The 16,609-nt window shown below is 47.0% G+C and overlaps 1 protein-coding gene across 1 annotated transcript in view; it reads right to left on the bottom strand.

Moving 5' to 3' along the window:
* Positions 1–16,609, bottom strand: part of ITGA8 (integrin subunit alpha 8) — a 266,086-nt gene that overhangs the window by 64,688 nt on the left and 184,789 nt on the right. The window contains exons 20-22 of the mRNA XM_040352410.1: positions 12,377–12,524; positions 5,892–5,984; positions 3,075–3,151 (exon numbers count right to left, since the gene is read on the bottom strand). Coding sequence (XP_040208344.1) covers positions 3,075–3,151; positions 5,892–5,984; positions 12,377–12,524 — 318 coding nt within the window. The remainder of the gene's footprint in view (positions 1–3,074; positions 3,152–5,891; positions 5,985–12,376; positions 12,525–16,609) is intronic.

Genomic DNA, 16,609 nt, shown 5'->3' with positions numbered 1-16,609 from the left:
TATTGACACAAAACAACATATGTTAAAAAAAAAAACACCCTAGTCACAAAGTGGATCTGCTCTTTTCACCCTCTTGCTACTAACACGACTTCCTGTCCCCTTTGTAGCACACAAGGCACATCCAAGCTGCGAAAGCCTCATTAATAATGTGATTTTCTTGGGAGATGGATGATCTTTTTGCATTGGAAAAACATGGCTGAGATTATGACGTATGACTCCAAGGTCATCATGTTGTGATAATAACCCTTCTGTGTCTCCACTTCCTCCCCTCCCGCATTTCCTTGAGATTTCCTTTTCTCCTATCTTGATAGTGTTTTGAAATTTCTTAATTGTTTTATCTCCCTTTGTCAGGTATAAAAGTCACGCAATTTACTACTGGACTGCTATTGGGAAAATGCAGTGTCCTACAAGGAGTCTGGCATGTTACAAAGGTCCATTACATTTTTATTCCTTTCTTTTTACATCTTATAAAAAGATGTACTGTATATTTTAATTGTTTTATATAAATATATATAAATATTAGTGCTGTCAAGCGATTAAAATTTCTAATCGCGATTAATCGCATTAATGTCATAGTTAACTCACGATTAATCGCGCGATTAAGGAGGTTCACCCTTTAAAAAATTTTTTTTTTGTTTTCTTATTTATTTATTTATTTTTTATAATATTAAATTGTGTTTTTTAATTTTTTTACATTTTGATCACTTTTATTGCTGTCACAAGGAATGTAAACATCCCTTGTGACAGCAATAGGTGGTGACAGGTACTCTTTATGGAGGGATCGGGGGTCTAAAAGACCTCCGAGCCCTCCTTTGCACTTCAAAGTATTCAGATCGCCGAAAACGGCGATTCTGAATACTGTGTACTTTTTTAAATCCGGCGCCATTGGCAGCCGAGAAACCCGGAAGTGACGTCATGACGCCGCTTCCGTGGTTTCAATGCAGAGACTGAATCAAAGCCGTTTACGGCTTAGTGTCAGTCTCCGCCTGAACACAGAAGGCGCCGGATGGAGGATCGGGTCTCCCGGTGGGACGGGAGGCCCGGTCAGAGCGGCGAAAGGCGGCGGGAGGGGGGGATGTCCCCTCCCGCTCCTCCGGCATAACAACCGAGCGGCTTTTAGCCGCATCGGTTGTTATGTTTGGATAGCCGATCGCCCGCTCTAAACAACGGTACCGGGATGATGCCTGCGGCTGCAGGCATCATCCCGGTATAACCCCCGAACGTTAATCGCGCGATAAAAAAATTGACAGCGTTAACATGGGTTTGTGTTAACGCCGTTAATAACGCGTTTAACTGACAGCACTAATAAATATATAAACTTTTTTCAGATCTTTTAAATATATTTCTCTAGTTTGTATATAATAAATACTGGGGTAGATTCAGGTAGCAATTGCGTCTGCGTAACCATAGTTACGCAGCGCAATTGCTTACTTGCCCCGGCGTAACGAGTTCTCCTGATTCAGAGAGCTCGTTACGCCGACTACAGCCTAAGATATGCGTGGCATAAGGCTCTTATGCCCTCATATCTTAGGCTGCATTCTTACGTTGGCCGCTAGGTGTGGTCAGCGTATAGTATGCAAATTGCATACTAACGCCGATTCACAACGTTACGCGAGCCCTGCGTACGCAGTTTACGTCGTTTGCGTACGTCGGGTTTCGCGTAAGGCTGCACATGCTAAAAGCAGGGGCAGCCAATGCTAAGGATCCCCGTCGTTCCCGCGTCGCGAGGTTTGAAATTTACGTAGTTTGCGTAAGTGAATTGTGAATGGCGCTGGACGCCATTCACGTTCACTTTGAAGCAAATGAGGTCCTTGCGAAGTCATTTACCGCAATGCACGTCGGGAAAGTTTCCCGACGGAGCATTCGCTCTACGCTCGGCGTGGGAACGCGCCTAATTTAAATGATTCCCGCCCCCCACGGGATCATTTACATTAGGCGCCCTTACGCAGGGCATTTTTGAAGAGCGCCCACGCAAATTACGTGGCTACTGCTTCATGAATGAAGCGTAGAGCAAATAATTTGCGTAGGCGCAGGGTAAAAAGGGTACACTGCGCCTCCGTAAGGAGCGCGCAGCTGTACCTGAATCTACCCCAAAGTGTGTATATGTGTGTATATATATATATATATATATATATATATATATATATATATTATTTATTCAACACAAACTAAATTCATTTCAAAGATCTCAAAAAAAGTTATTTTTTTAGTCCTAACCAAAAAAAAAGTAATACAAATGTAATACATATTAAGAAATAAGAATTATTTCAGGCAACAAGTAATTCAATTTGATTAACTCCCTTAAATGCTTGCGGCTATAACCCAGCCCGGGACCTGTACCAGGAAGTGTCGGTAACAAAGAGGATGATCCAGAGAATCGGATCGCAGGAATTGCATCAATCAAAAGTATTGGTGACACCTGGCAAAAATAACCAGGAGGCATCCTAAAGGCTGATGAGCGCCACAAAGCGATGGAGTAAACGAGGATCGGACGTTATGCCGACAAAAAGCCTCAGGGTTACAAGCTGCAGTGGATCGCCTCTCAGTGGTGTGTAGTCTGGTTGTGTACAGTGTTTGTACTTTTGACTTTTGTGTGACAGATTTGCATACTGACCATACGAAAATCAGATGTGGAGCCATTGTCCGCCGAAAAATTTACTATCCAATATTAGTTGGCCGAAAATTGGAAAACAATTTTCAAAAGGAGCGTACTAATTGTAAGATTTTAGGACAACAGTCTGTTAACAGACAAACCCCTTCCAACAATCGAACCGTGTGTACGAGGATTTTAAATGTCCTTATTTTTTGTCCCCAAAGCACCGGATGATATTTAAAATGATAGGATATCCACCAAGGTAAACTTGTGTACCACCACCATATAAATTTTAAGCTTACCAGAAGAAAGCTATTTAAACACATTCACAGAAACTGTTTCACAATAAGTGTAACACGCACACTTCTATTATCCTATGGCTCTGTGCCACTGCTCTGCCCCCCCCCAACAGCTAAAATAAACAGCAAATACTAGAAACTATTGTAAATTGTGATGTTTCTGCATGTATTACAAGGCTTACCTTTTCACGTATAGGCTAAAGTTGATGCTTTCTGCATTTTCTAACCTCTGTACATTAAATCTAAGGCCGAGTGAGAGCTAAAAGAGGAAAGAGACCTGTTATTCCATAACTTACAAAGCATTTTATATTGTTAAAGCGAGAGTTCATCCGAAAAACTATTTTTAACATTAGATTGAGGCTCGTTTTGTGAAGGGGAATCGGTTTTTTTTTTTAAAATCGAAGCAGTACTTACCGTTTTAGAGAGCGATCTTCTCCGCCGCTTCCGGGTATGGTCTTCAGGACTGGGCGTTCCTATTTGATTGACAGCCGTCCGACAGGCTTCCGACGGTCGTATACATCGCGTCACGAGTAGCCGAAAGAAGCCGAACGTTGGTGCGGCTCTATACGGCGCCTGCGCACCGACGTTCGGCTACTTTTGGAAAATCGTGATGCGATGTATGCGACCGTCGGAAGCCTGTCAATCAAATAGGAACGTCCAGTCCCGCAGCCCATACCCGGAAGTGGCGGAGAAGATCGCTCTCTACAACGGTAAGTACTGCTTCGATTTAAAAAAAAACACCCGATTCCCCTTGACAAAATGAGCCTCAATCTAATGTTAAAAATTACGTTTTTGGGTGAACCTCCACTTTAAGAGATAAGGTTAGATCAGCTTTCAACTGACTGAGACAACTGTATGCCTAACGCGTACACACGACCGTTTTTCGGGTTCTAAAAAATGATGTTTTTTTTTATGTCATTAAAAACGATCGTGTGTGGGCTCCAGAGCATTTTTCATGATGTAAAAGATGGGCATTAAAACTTTAGAACATGCTCTAATTTTTCACGTCGTTTTTAACGTTGTCGTTTTTTACGTTGTCGTTTTTTACGTCGTAAAAAATGGTCGTGTGTGGGCTTTAACGACGTGAAAAAAACGCGCATGCTCAGAAGCAAGTTATGAAACGGGATCGCTCATTCTGGTAAAACTAGCGTTCGTAATGGAGTAAGCACATTCATCACTCTGTAACAGACTGAAAAGCGCAAATCGTCTTTTACTAACACAAAATCAGCTAAAGCAGCCCAAAGGGTGGCGCCATCCGCATGGAACTTCCCCTTTATAATGCCGTCGTACGTGTTGTACGTCACCGCACTTTGCTAGAGCATTTTTTTTTCACGATCTTGTGTAGGCAAGGCCGTTTTAATGATCGGATTGAAAAAAACTTAGTTTTTTCTAGACCCTTAAAAACGTAATTTTTTAGAACCCGAAAAATGGTTGTGTGAAAGCGGCATTATGCTTAGTACACACGATGAGAACATCAGACGAAAAATACCACTTTCGGAGTGATCGTCCGATAATCTAATCATTAGTACACAGTTGTCCAAAGGGACATTCTAATACGATAATAGAATAAACGATTTTGATTAAATTAGTATAGTATTTGTGCGAAAAAATCGTGTGACCAAGACCACACATGCTCGGAAATGAAATAATACATTACAACACAATACATTATATCCCTTCCAAAGTTGTAGTCTGTCTTACTAGAATTATCGAAACTTTGGTAACCTATTGGTATTGGTATATGAGGCTAGCATGCAAAAAAAAAAACGGACGATCCTTTGTATTCGTATGATGTGCACTAGGCATAAGGCTGGCCATACACCAGTCATTATGTTTGAAAATTACTTGATTCCACTATCTACACATTCAATATTGATGGGGGAATCCCTCCCACTAAGCCTTTGTATTCCAAAAGCAGGGAGATTTCCAGAATACAGAATACACTATAGCTAAAGGCCCGGATTCACATACATCGGCACATATTTATGCCGCCGTAGCATATCTTCTTTACGCTACGCCGACGCAGCGCAGAGAGGCAAGCACTGGATTCACAAAGCCAGTGCTGCCAAATCTGCGCTGGGTTTCCTAGGCGTAAGCCGGCGTATGTGGAAGTGGGCGTGAGCCATGCAAATGAGGCATGACCCCATGCAAATGATGGGCTGAGGCTCAGACAGATACGTATAATGAATGGCGCATGCGCCGTCCCGTGCACGCATCCCAGTGCGCATGCTCAGAATCACGTCGGATCTACTCCCTAAGATACGACGGATCACTGCCTACGGCGTGAACGTAACTACGCCCAGCCATATTCACGTCCAACGTAAACGACGTAAAATACGACGGCTTGAGTTCCCTGGTGCAGACCTTTGCATGGATGCTGCTGAGTTACACCTCCTTTATGGGGCATAACTTTACACCGGACGTATGACTTTACGCGCACTGCGTCGGACAGACGTACATTCGTGAATCGGCGTTTCTCCCTCATTTGCATATGTGAATAGAAAATCAATGGGTGCGCCAAATACATCCAGCGTAAATATGCGCCCACTCTACCCCGGCGTAGGCAAGTTACGTTGGTCGGATGAAGCCTATTTTCAGGCGTATCTAGTTTTGTGGGCACGGTGCACAGATACGACGGCGCATATTTGCACTTACGCAGCGTATCTCGAGATAGTGCTTTGCTTTGTGATTCCGGGCCATAGTTGGCACTACTGATTGAAAGAAAAAATTTCAACAGGCTAGTTGTACACAAGTCATTCGATAAATGGTGTGTAACCAGCCTGCAATAGATGAAAATTTGGACAATTCCCTGCTGAACCAAATTTAGATCAATGTATGGCCGTGTTAACAAGCAAGGTCACTCCTGGACATCTATGTTCCAGAATATCTGTTAAAGCAAAAAAAACTTTAAGGGAGAACTCTACGAGTCTAACAAATATAAAATGGAGTCTCTCAAGCATACTGTAACTCTGAGTGAGGTCCACTTGCTTAAAACTTACATTGGTTCCAGCCACCATGGGGTTTCCGAGGTCACATACTACCGTCCGAGAGTCATTTCCCATTTTGTATTCACAGTTAAGTTGCCGCAGGCCCTTGGGAAAAGAATTGTGGGTGAATTATTTATTATGTGCTAATTTTACATAGTGTAGATATTCAGCACTTTCGTGGAACCCTGCAGAACATTACACTCTAATGTACCCGCCACAATCATACACAGTCTTACAGAGTCAGCTTTCGTGGAAACACATCAAACTACCTGCATTAATTTAAGGTTGTGGCATGAAATTGGAGCACTCAGAGGAAGCGTATATTAGCATGATGTCAAAACGCCATGCAAATAGTATTCCTGGTGGGAAATGAAATAAAGAACCAAAGCTGCAATGCCACAATGCTATCGCTAATCCACTGCACTGCAATTAATGAACCACCTAAAGCAGGGGCTCAAACTGGCTGCCCTTCAGCTGTTGCAAAACTACAAGTCTCATTCCTCTGCCTGTGGGAGTCATGCGTGTAACTGTCAGCCCTGCAATGCCTCATGATGATGATGATGATATATAATTTATACCCATGATTAAGTCACGTGACAAGTGACGATGCGCGTGGGGGAGGAGCCTACAGTGACGGACCATCGAATGTCTATCCCGAGTGAGGAGTCCACTTAAACTGAGCGGCAACATGCCCTGTCTATAACATAAGCGAGGATACGTGAGTGCACTAAGTGCAGCCTTTATCCACATCTATATGGTACAATATTGCGCTATGTTTCCTTTCCTCCTCTTTTGCATGTGACTGAATGAAACTGGAAACATCTGATCGCTGTTGGAGGTTGTTGTAACCTGATCACATTGAAGTGAGAGCTTGGCAATTAGGGAAGGATCACTGCAGACTGACTGATTCAATCGTCAGGACTTTTTCATGATCTACTCCAGGCCCGGACTGGGACAAAAAATAGGCCCGGGCATTTTAGACTGAGCAGCCCGGGGGGGGGGGGGGGCGGGGAGGCAGTATTTTGCGGGGGCGGTTGATGATGGGATGTGGGGTTCCAGGGTTTGGATTTGATTACTTTAACTCCGGTTTTGATGGCGGAGTCCTGAAAATAGTATAAAGCAGCACAAGATGGGGGTTACTCTAATTCAGGGGAAACCTTTAGGGCATAGTGTGCCGAAAAATGTTTTCAAAGAAATTGAGTGCCAGATACATAAAAAAACAGACAAGGTATATTTATAAAGTAAATGCTGTAAACCACTTAAATAGTAAGAAATCAAACAAGCTTTATAACTGGCTCTATAAGTAATGCTTAGTAACTGGCTTTGTGAATACTGAAAAACCTGTTATAAAGCATTAAGCCTTGTACACACCACTATACTGACAGCTCAGGTCGGAGCCCCTGTACTAACAATCCAATGTTAGTACAGCGATCTCCCTGCTGATTTATTGTGTTCTGACAGGGGGACACCCCCCGCCAGAACACTCTGGTCAGTGCTCTCAGCCAGATGGACATGAGATAGGGGTGCAGCCAGGTGGGGGAAGGATAGAGCCAGGTGGACAGGACATAGGGGTGCAGCCAGGTAGACAGGAGAGGGGGATGCACCTGGGTGGAGGGATGCAGCCAGGTGGACAGGAGAGGGGAGGTGTCACCAGGTGGACAGGAGAGGGGAGGTGGACATGAGATAGGGGTGCAGCCAGGTGGACAGGAGAGGGGGTGCAGCCAGGTGGGGGAAGGATGGAGCCAGGTAGACAGGAGAGGGGAGGTGCAGCCAGGTGGACAGGAGAGGGGAGGTGCAGCCAGGTGGACAGGAGAGGGGAGGTGAAGCCAGGTGGACAGGAGAGGGGTGCAGCCAGGTGGACAGGAGAGGGGGTGCAGCCAGGTGGACAGAAGGGGGGGTGGAGCCAGGTGGACAGGAGGGGGGGTGTAGCTAGGTGGACAGGAGGGGGGGTGCAATCAGGTGGACAGGAGAGGGGAGGTGCAGCCAGGTGGACAGGAGAGGGGAGGTGCAGCCAGGTGGACAGGAGAGGGGAGGTGCAGCCAGGTGGACAGGAGAGGGGAGGTGCAGCCAGGTGGACAGGATATAGCAAAGTGGATAGAAGAGGGGGGTGCACCTAGGTGGAGGGATGGAGCCAGATGGACGGAAGATAGGGGTGCAGCCAGGTGGACAGGAGAGGGGAGGTGCAGCCAGGTGGACAGGAGAGGGGAGGTGCAGCCAGGTGGACAGGAGAGGGGAGGTGCAGCCAGGTGGACAGGAGAGGGGAGGTGCAGCCAGGTGGACAGGAGAGGGGAGGTGCAGCCAGGTGGACAGGAGAGGGGAGGTGTGGACAGGAGAGGGGAGGTGCAGCCAGGTGGACGGTAGAGGGGAGGTGCAGCCAGGTGGACGGTAGAGGGGAGGTGCAGCCAGGTGGACGGTAGAGGGGAGGTGCAGCCAGGTGGACGGTAGAGGGGAGGTGAAGCCAGGTGGACGGTAGAGGGGAGGTGAAGCCAGGTGGACGGTAGAGGGGAGGTGAAGCCAGGTGGACGGTAGAGGGGAGGTGAAGCCAGGTGGACGGTAGAGGGGAGGTGCAGCCAGGTGGACGGTAGAGGGGAGGTGCAGCCAGGTGGACGGTAGAGGGGAGGTGCAGCCAGGTGGACGGTAGAGGGGAGGTGAAGCCAGGTGGACGGTAGAGGGGAGGTGCAGCCAGGTGGACGGTAGAGGGGAGGTGCAGCCAGGTGGACGGTAGAGGGGAGGTGCAGCCAGTTGGACGGTAGAGGGGAGGTGCAGCCAGGTGGACGGTAGAGGGGAGGTGCAGCCAGGTGGACGGTAGAGGGGAGGTGCAGCCAGGTGGACGGTAGAGGGGAGGTGCAGCCAGGTGGACGGTAGAGGGGAGGTGCAGCCAGGTGGACGGTAGAGGGGAGGTGAAGCCAGGTGGACGGTAGAGGGGAGGTGCAGCCAGGTGGACGGTAGAGGGGAGGTGCAGCCAGGTGGACGGTAGAGGGGAGGTGCAGCCAGGTGGACGGTAGAGGGGAGGTGCAGCCAGGTGGACGGTAGAGGGGAGGTGCAGCCAGGTGGACGGTAGAGGGGAGGTGCAGCCAGGTGGACGGTAGAGGGGAGGTGAAGCCAGGTGGACGGTAGAGGGGAGGTGCAGCCAGGTGGATGGTAGAGGGGAGGTGCAGCCAGGTGGATGGTAGAGGGGAGGTGCAGCCAGGTGGATGGTAGAGGGGAGGTGCAGCCAGGTGGATGGTAGAGGGGAGGTGCAGCCAGGTGGATGGTAGAGGGGAGGTGCAGCCAGGTGGATGGTAGAGGGGAGGTGCAGCCAGGTGGATGGTAGAGGGGAGGTGCAGCCAGGTGGACGGTAGAGGGGAGGTGAAGCCAGGTGGACAGGATATAGCCAGGTGGAAAGGAGGGGGGGGTGCAGCCAAGTGGAGGGGGTCATACACCAGTGATAAGGTCTGACTGGAAAGCCCTCATCCCAGCGCTTCCCCCCCCCCACCACCTGGCAAGTTCTTACCTTGTTGCACTTCTTTCAGCTCCATCCACATGCCAGGCAGCGGTAAGCAGTTAGTGTCAGAAGACCTCCTCCAGCTCCTCCCACGTTCAGCTGATCATTCGGTTCCACCATAGGCGGCCGCAGAACCTTGCTGGCTTTCATGTGCGGGAGGCGGGTCTCGGTAGGTGGTGGTGCACAAGGCCTCTTCCTCTGCTTCCCTGTCCCTCCTCCGTTCCTGGCGTCCTGGTTGCCAGGTGACCGTCGGCCGCGCGAACACCGACTTCCTGTTTAGTGGCGGCCTGGGTTGCCATGGATCGACTCCTCCCACCACCACCCAGCATATGCGGAAGTCAGCGGCCGGCGTTAGAACGCCAGCGCTGCATGTTAGAACTCGCGGCCGGCTCTTCATCCCCCAGACATGCAGCCCAGCAGCCCGGCGGACCCCGGCCCACCGGGCAAACGCCCGGTCTGCCCTATGGCCAGTCCGGGCCTGATCTACTCACATATATTAAGAGTTTCTTCACCAGGTTTTTTGCTTGATTGTATATGTACGATTCACATTGCACATGAGTTAATACGAGCGCATCAGTATTTATTCATTTATCATTTGGTTTAGTTCACCGTTTTTTGATTGCTGCTGTATTATTTAGTTATTTGTTGTGTGGTTTCTTTGAGATTATTTGTTAGTAGCGCTGTAGTCCTTTTCACTATATAATTTATACTGCGCCGAATACGCCCCCTCAGGAGCGCGCCATGGGACTTGTAGTTTTCGAAACAGCTGGAGGGCCGCCAGATTGAGACCCCTGACCTAAAGTGTATGTAAACACTACCAACTTCTCTTATTTGCTCCCTACTGGTTTGTTACATTACCTGGCTTGTTGCATTACCTGCATTAAGGTAAAAAGAACTTCCACTAGTTGTCGTCGTCCCCCACTTACCTGAGTCCTTGATTAATCCAGTGCTGTGCCTGTCTGCAGTATGCTGGTTCTCTCTCTCTCTCCTCCCTCGCAGGCTCAGAGACAGCAGGGGGAGCCATTGGCTCCTGCTGCTGTCAATCAAATGTTGTAAGATGGGAGCGGGGTGGCGGGACCGAGCCGCACAGTGTGTGTCAATAGACACAAACAGCCCAGCTTGGGAGGGGGCCCACAGGTGTGCCACCATAGGAAGCGGTTTCCTAGGGAGGGCGCACCAAGAAGAGAAGTAGCCAAGAGTGCCGACAGGGGGATACCTAGAGAGGAGATTCAGGACCGCTCTGTGCCGTACGCACAACGCAGGTAGGTATACTATATGTGCACATTGCCTTTCCCCTGATTGCACATTGCAAGTTATTTGGTAGGTTAATTGGCTCCTGTTTCAGGCGGCCCTCGTATGTGTATGTATGTAAATATGTAAAGAGCTTTCTAATTTGATGGCGTTATATAAGTACACGTAATAAATAAATACAATTCTGAAAAATATTAGCAAAATCCTAGATATAAACCTGCTCCAGAGAAACAACCAAAAAGGTTAGAAATATTTTCAAAAATGTTTTTTTGTGCTGTGTGAATGGTAACTCATAATAAGTATATAGTGGGGGGTTTATGAAGTGGTGGAAATCCACTTTAAAGTTTATTTCTGTAAGAGTGTGATCTTTGAAAACTCATTATTACCCAAACCCACAACCACAAACCCCTATCCATAAAAGTTGTAATTGCAACCTACTAACTCCAGTAAAATTCTGCCATAACCCCAATACTAACCCTACAGAGTATAAACACCCAAAATCTATTTCTCAGTATGTCTGGCGTCATTTCTCACCGTACACACTTTTCATAAGCAAATACATTTTTTTGTGACTATTGTGGTGGGGTACCAAAAGAGAAGGGGCTAGATTCAGATAGGTTAGCGGATCATTAGATCCGTGTAACCTATCTGATTTACGTTACGCCGCCGCTATTTTTTGAAGCAAGTGCTTTATTCAGAAAGCACTTGCCTCTAAAGTTGTGGCGGCGTAACGTAAATCCCCCGGCGGATCTCAAATTCTGCGGCTAGGGGGAGTGTACTATTTAACTCAGGCGCGTCCCCGCACCGATCGAACAGCGCATGCGCCGTCCGCAAATTTTCCCAGCATGCATTGCTCCAAATGACGTCGCAAGGACGTCATTGGTTTCGACGTTAACGTAAACTACGTCCGGCCATATTCGCGAACGACTTACACAAACAACGTAAAAAATTCAAAACTCGGCGCGGGAATGACGGCCATACTTAACATAGGATACGCCGCACTTACCCCTGCTATAGCTATAGGTAACTTTCCGCCGGAAAAAGCCGAACGCAAACGACGTAAAAAAAAAGCGCCGGGCGGTCGTTCGTTTCTGAATCGGCGTAAATGCTCATTTGCATATTCGACGCGTAAAAGATATGGAAGCGCCACCTAGCGGCCGGCCTGGAATTGCAGCCTAAGATCCGACGGTGTAAGTCACTTGCACCTGTCGGATCTTAGGCATATCTATGCGTAACCTGATTCTATGAATCAGGCGCATAGATACGACGGCCGGACTCAGAGATACGACGGCGAATCAGGAGATACGCCGTCGTATCTTCTTTCTGAATCCGGCCCAAGGAGCGACCTAGGGAGGAACTTTTAGTTATTTTTAGTCACTCCCATTACCTTAAAAAAACAAAACAAAAAAAAAACAAAGATAACCAGATAAAATATACAATGTATTGTGTCACACCATTGTATGGTCTTACACAGCAGGCTGCGCCATTGTATGGTCTTACACGGCAACGTTTTATTGGACACTCCCTAAACCTATCCTCTGCGTAAACTACAATATCCTTTGTTTTTCTAGCGGACAGGAAATTGCTGACAATGAGCTTTATCTTAAAAGAATAGGATATGATGTTTTACATCAACTGTCCATGGCTGCCAGATGTCTGCCTGTAGAGTTCCGAGTCTTTCTGGCAGAGAGAATTAGCAGGCAGATTTCTATTCATCAGTTAGGTGATTCATTCAGATGGGTTTGTGATATTTAGCACTTACCTCCATGTGTCGCTCAACGCCTATATAATCTGCCTCCTCGGGTACATTGACATAGAGTTCAGCCTCGTATGCCCCTTCACCATCATTCCGTGCATTTATGGTTAACAGGATGTGGTTTTCCTCTCCTATAATTAGCTGTTTCTTATCCCTACAAAAATCAGAATCACAATTAGGAAAGTACGTGCACAGAAGAAGTATTCTGTAAAATTAAAAGAAGTTGCAGTGCTTTGAATGATCATTTCTTTTTCGTATCACAATGGGGTTGATTTACAAAAGCCAAACAGACTGTGCACTTTGCGAGTGCAGTTGCACTAATTTTCCCCAGAGCTTAGTAAATGTGGTAAAGCTTCACTTTGTAAAGAATACCCAATCAGGTGCAAGGAAAATAATAATAATAATTAAAAAAGCATTTTTTGCTTGTGCATGATTGGATGATGGAAATCAGCAGGGACATTATTTCCTTCCAAGAACACCACTGACACAAGTTTTTTTTTAATGCACCAATATTAGCTCCATATAATTAGCCAAACATTGCCACCATATCAGCATTCTGAATGCCACAACTATTCTATTCCTTTCGACACAGTGCACTGCTATAAGCCTTCACCCCAGTCTCAGGCCCAAGTTCCCAGGTATGATACTGGTTTATACAGTCCTGATCAAATGTTTAAGACCACTTGAAAAATGGCAAAATATCATATTTTACATTGTTGGATCTTAACAAGGTTCCAAGTAGAGCTTCAACATAAAACAAGAAGAAATTAGAGTGAGACAAAACATTTTTTGAGCATTCACTTTAATGAAAACAACGAATAAACTGAAACAGACTGTTTTTCAGCTGATCAAAAGTTTAGGCCCACACCTCCAAAAAAAAACGAAACCCCCCCAAAACAGAAATCCAACTTCCAAACATGAACTCAGTAATGAGTAGCTCCTCCGTTATTGTTGATCACTTCAAAAATTTGTTTCGGCATGCTTGATGCAAGCGTTTCCATGGGGTAAGTGGGAACATTTCTCCAAGTGGTGAAGACAGCCGCACGAAGGCCATCTACTGTCTGGAACTGTTGTCCATTTTTGTAAACTTCCCTTGCCATCCATCCCCAAAGGTTCTCAATTGGATTTAGATCAGGGGAACACGCAGGATGGGCCAAAAGAGTGATGTTATTCTCCTGGAAGAAGTCCCTTGTCCTGCGGGCATTTGTCGTTACCACACAGACGAGGGCCCTCAGTCATGAGGAATGCGCTCTGCAACATCTGGACACAGCCAGCGGCCGTTTGACGCCCCTGCACTTCCTGAAGCTCCATTGTTCCACTGTAGGAAAAAGCACCCCAGACCATTATGGCGCCCCCTCCACTGTGGCACGTAGAAAACATTGTCATGCCAGTAACGTTGGAAACCATCAGGACCATCAAGGTTACATTTTTTCTCATCAGAGAATAAAACTTTCTTCCACCTTTGAATGTCCCATGTTTGGTGCTCTCTTGCAAAGTCCAAACGAACAGTTCTGTGGCGTTCAAGGAGACAAGGTTTTTGAAGACGTTATTTGTTTTTGAAGCCCTTCAGTCTCAGATGCCGTCTGATGGTTATGGGGCTGCAGTCAGCACAAGTAAGGGCCTTAATTTGGGTCGAGGATTGTCCAGTGTCTTGATGAGAGACCCTGCTTATGCAGTTCAGCAACCCGACCGCGTTCAAAAAGGGAGAGTTTTTTTGTCTTTGCCATCACAACGTGTGACTACCTGACAGAAGATGACAATGAATCCACATCTTTACACAGATTTGGCCTTTTAAAGGCATGTGGTCCTAAACTTTTGATCAGCTGAAAAACAGCCTGTTTCAGTTTATTTGTTGTTTTCATTAAATTGAATGCTCAAAAAATGTTTTGTCTCACTCTCATTTATTCTTGTTGCATGTTGAAGCTCTACTTGGAACCTTGTTAAGATCCAACAATGTAAAATATGATTTTTTTGCCATTTTTCAAGTGGTCTTAAACTTTTGATCAGGACTGTATATTTGCCATATGTTTGATTTACCATATGATGAGATATACCGTATATACTTCAGTATAAGCTGACCCGCATATAAGCCGAGGCACCGAATTTTACCACAAAAAACTGAGCTGACCCGCATATAAGCCAAGGCACCGAATTTTACCACAAAAAACCCTAAGCCTAGGGTGTCCATCTGCATGCCTCACTGTTTCTCACTTTGTCTCACTGTGTCCATGTGCATACCTCACTGTGTCCATGCCTCACTGTGCCTGTGTCTCACTGTGCCCATGCCTCACTATGCCCATGCCTCACTGTGTCCATGACTAGACTGACGTTTAACATGGGAGTCTATAGAAGGGTTGCTCCGCTTTGAAAAATTGGTGCTCCCCAGCCTTAGGTCCTCCAGACAACAAACTTTGCACACTTGTAGAGGAGAAACTGGGCTACATGTGTGCCAATTTCCGGGTCCATGGGACCTACGATCGGCCGGTACTGGGTCCCCAAAGTCACTGGAGAAATTACCATTTAACATGGGAGTCTATGGAAGGGGTGCCCGGGTTTGAAAAATCGGTGCTCCCCGGCCAAAAAACTTTGCACACTTGTAGAGCTACATGTGTGCCAAGTTTGGGGTCCAGGGGACCTACGACCGGCTGGTACCGGGTCCGCAAAGTCCGGGAGATCAGGCGCAAAAAGGTGACTCGAGTATAAGCCGAGGGGGGCATTTTCAGCACAAAAAAATGTGCTGAAAAACTCGACTTATACTCGAGCATATACGGTATATGAGAATACAAACATTATGCCTCTTAGAAACTGAGCCTAGTACTTCAGTGCTGCAAGAGGAAATTGGGGCAGCACAGTGGCTAAGCAGTTATCACTTCCACCTAGCAGCACTGGGGTCATCGGTTCAAATCCCAACCACAACACTACCTGCTTGGAGTTTGCATGTTCTCCCTGTGCCTGTGTGGGTTTCCGCTGGGCACTATGGCTTCCTCCCACACTCCAAAGACATGCTGGTAGGTTAATTGGCTCCTGTCTATAATGACCCTACTATGTGTATGTATGATTGTGAGTAAGTGACCTTAGATTGTAAGCTCCTTGAAGGCGGGGACTTATGTGAATATTCTGTATATAATGTAAAAGTGCTGTATAAATTGACAGCACTATATAAGTACCTATAATAAATAAACACATAGTCACTTTTTTTTCTGAGGAAGTGGGCCCAGCCATTGATCTTGCACACAGGTCCACTCCATACAGATACCACCCCTGTTAAGGGATAGGGTAAGGGTTTATTGTTGGGGGGTTGTTTAGTCGGTAGGTGTTCTGGTAGGGTAGTGTTAAAGCGGAGTTCCACCCAAAAGTGGAACTTCCGCTTCAGGCCCCGTACACACGTCCGAGGAACTCGACGTGCCAAACACATCGAGTTCCTCGGCGAGTTCAGTGTGGAAGCCGCCGAGGAGCTCGGCGGGCCGACTTTCCTCATTGAACAACGAGGAAAAAGAGAACATGTTCTCTTTTCGGCCCGACGAGTTCCTCGTCGGCTTCCTCGGCCAAAAGTGTACACACAACCGAGTTTCTCGGCAGAATCCAGCTCCGACCGAGTTTCCGGCTGAATTCTGCCGAGAAACTCGGTCATGTGTACGGGGCCTTAAGTACTCCTCATCCCCTTACATGCCGCATGTGGCATGTCATTTTTTTGGGGGGGGGGGGGGGTACTTTTGAAGGGGACTTTCTGTCCCACTTCCTCCCTTCTCCCATGGGCCGCCTAGGCAACTCCTTCTCTTCTCCTAGGCAGCCCCTCCCTCTGCAATTTTCTGGGACACGTGACAGGTCCCAGAAGATTGCCTGTCCACTGGGAACACGCAGCGCGACTTGTGCATGCACAGTGCGTGCCCGGGCGTGAAGCCCAAAGCTGTCACAGCCGGGTGCCCACAGTGGCTATAATGGCGCCGGGGTTCTCATGCTGGGATACAGCATGGGGTGTACTAAGTTAGGCCAGTAAGCAGTTCATGCATTGTATAACGGGTAAAATAAAAATAAATAATCAACATTCAGGACAGCATTATATTTTCAAAGCAGAAGGTATTTATGTCATTACTTCCATCAAAAATAAAAACCAAGGGGTTTACTTCTCATTTTAGGATTGGGGCTACAACTATGCAAATAATTCCTTCATGTCTTCGTAGCCAATAGAGCATCCAAAGGAAAAGTTGATCATCATGCCACTAGGATGGAGTTAGCAGT

This window comes from Rana temporaria, chromosome 5 (assembly GCF_905171775.1).
Source record: "Rana temporaria chromosome 5, aRanTem1.1, whole genome shotgun sequence".
NCBI classification, from domain to species: domain Eukaryota; kingdom Metazoa; phylum Chordata; class Amphibia; order Anura; family Ranidae; genus Rana; species Rana temporaria.
Note: the sequence above shows the minus strand (reverse complement) of the source record. Positions and strands in the feature narration are given on the sequence as shown.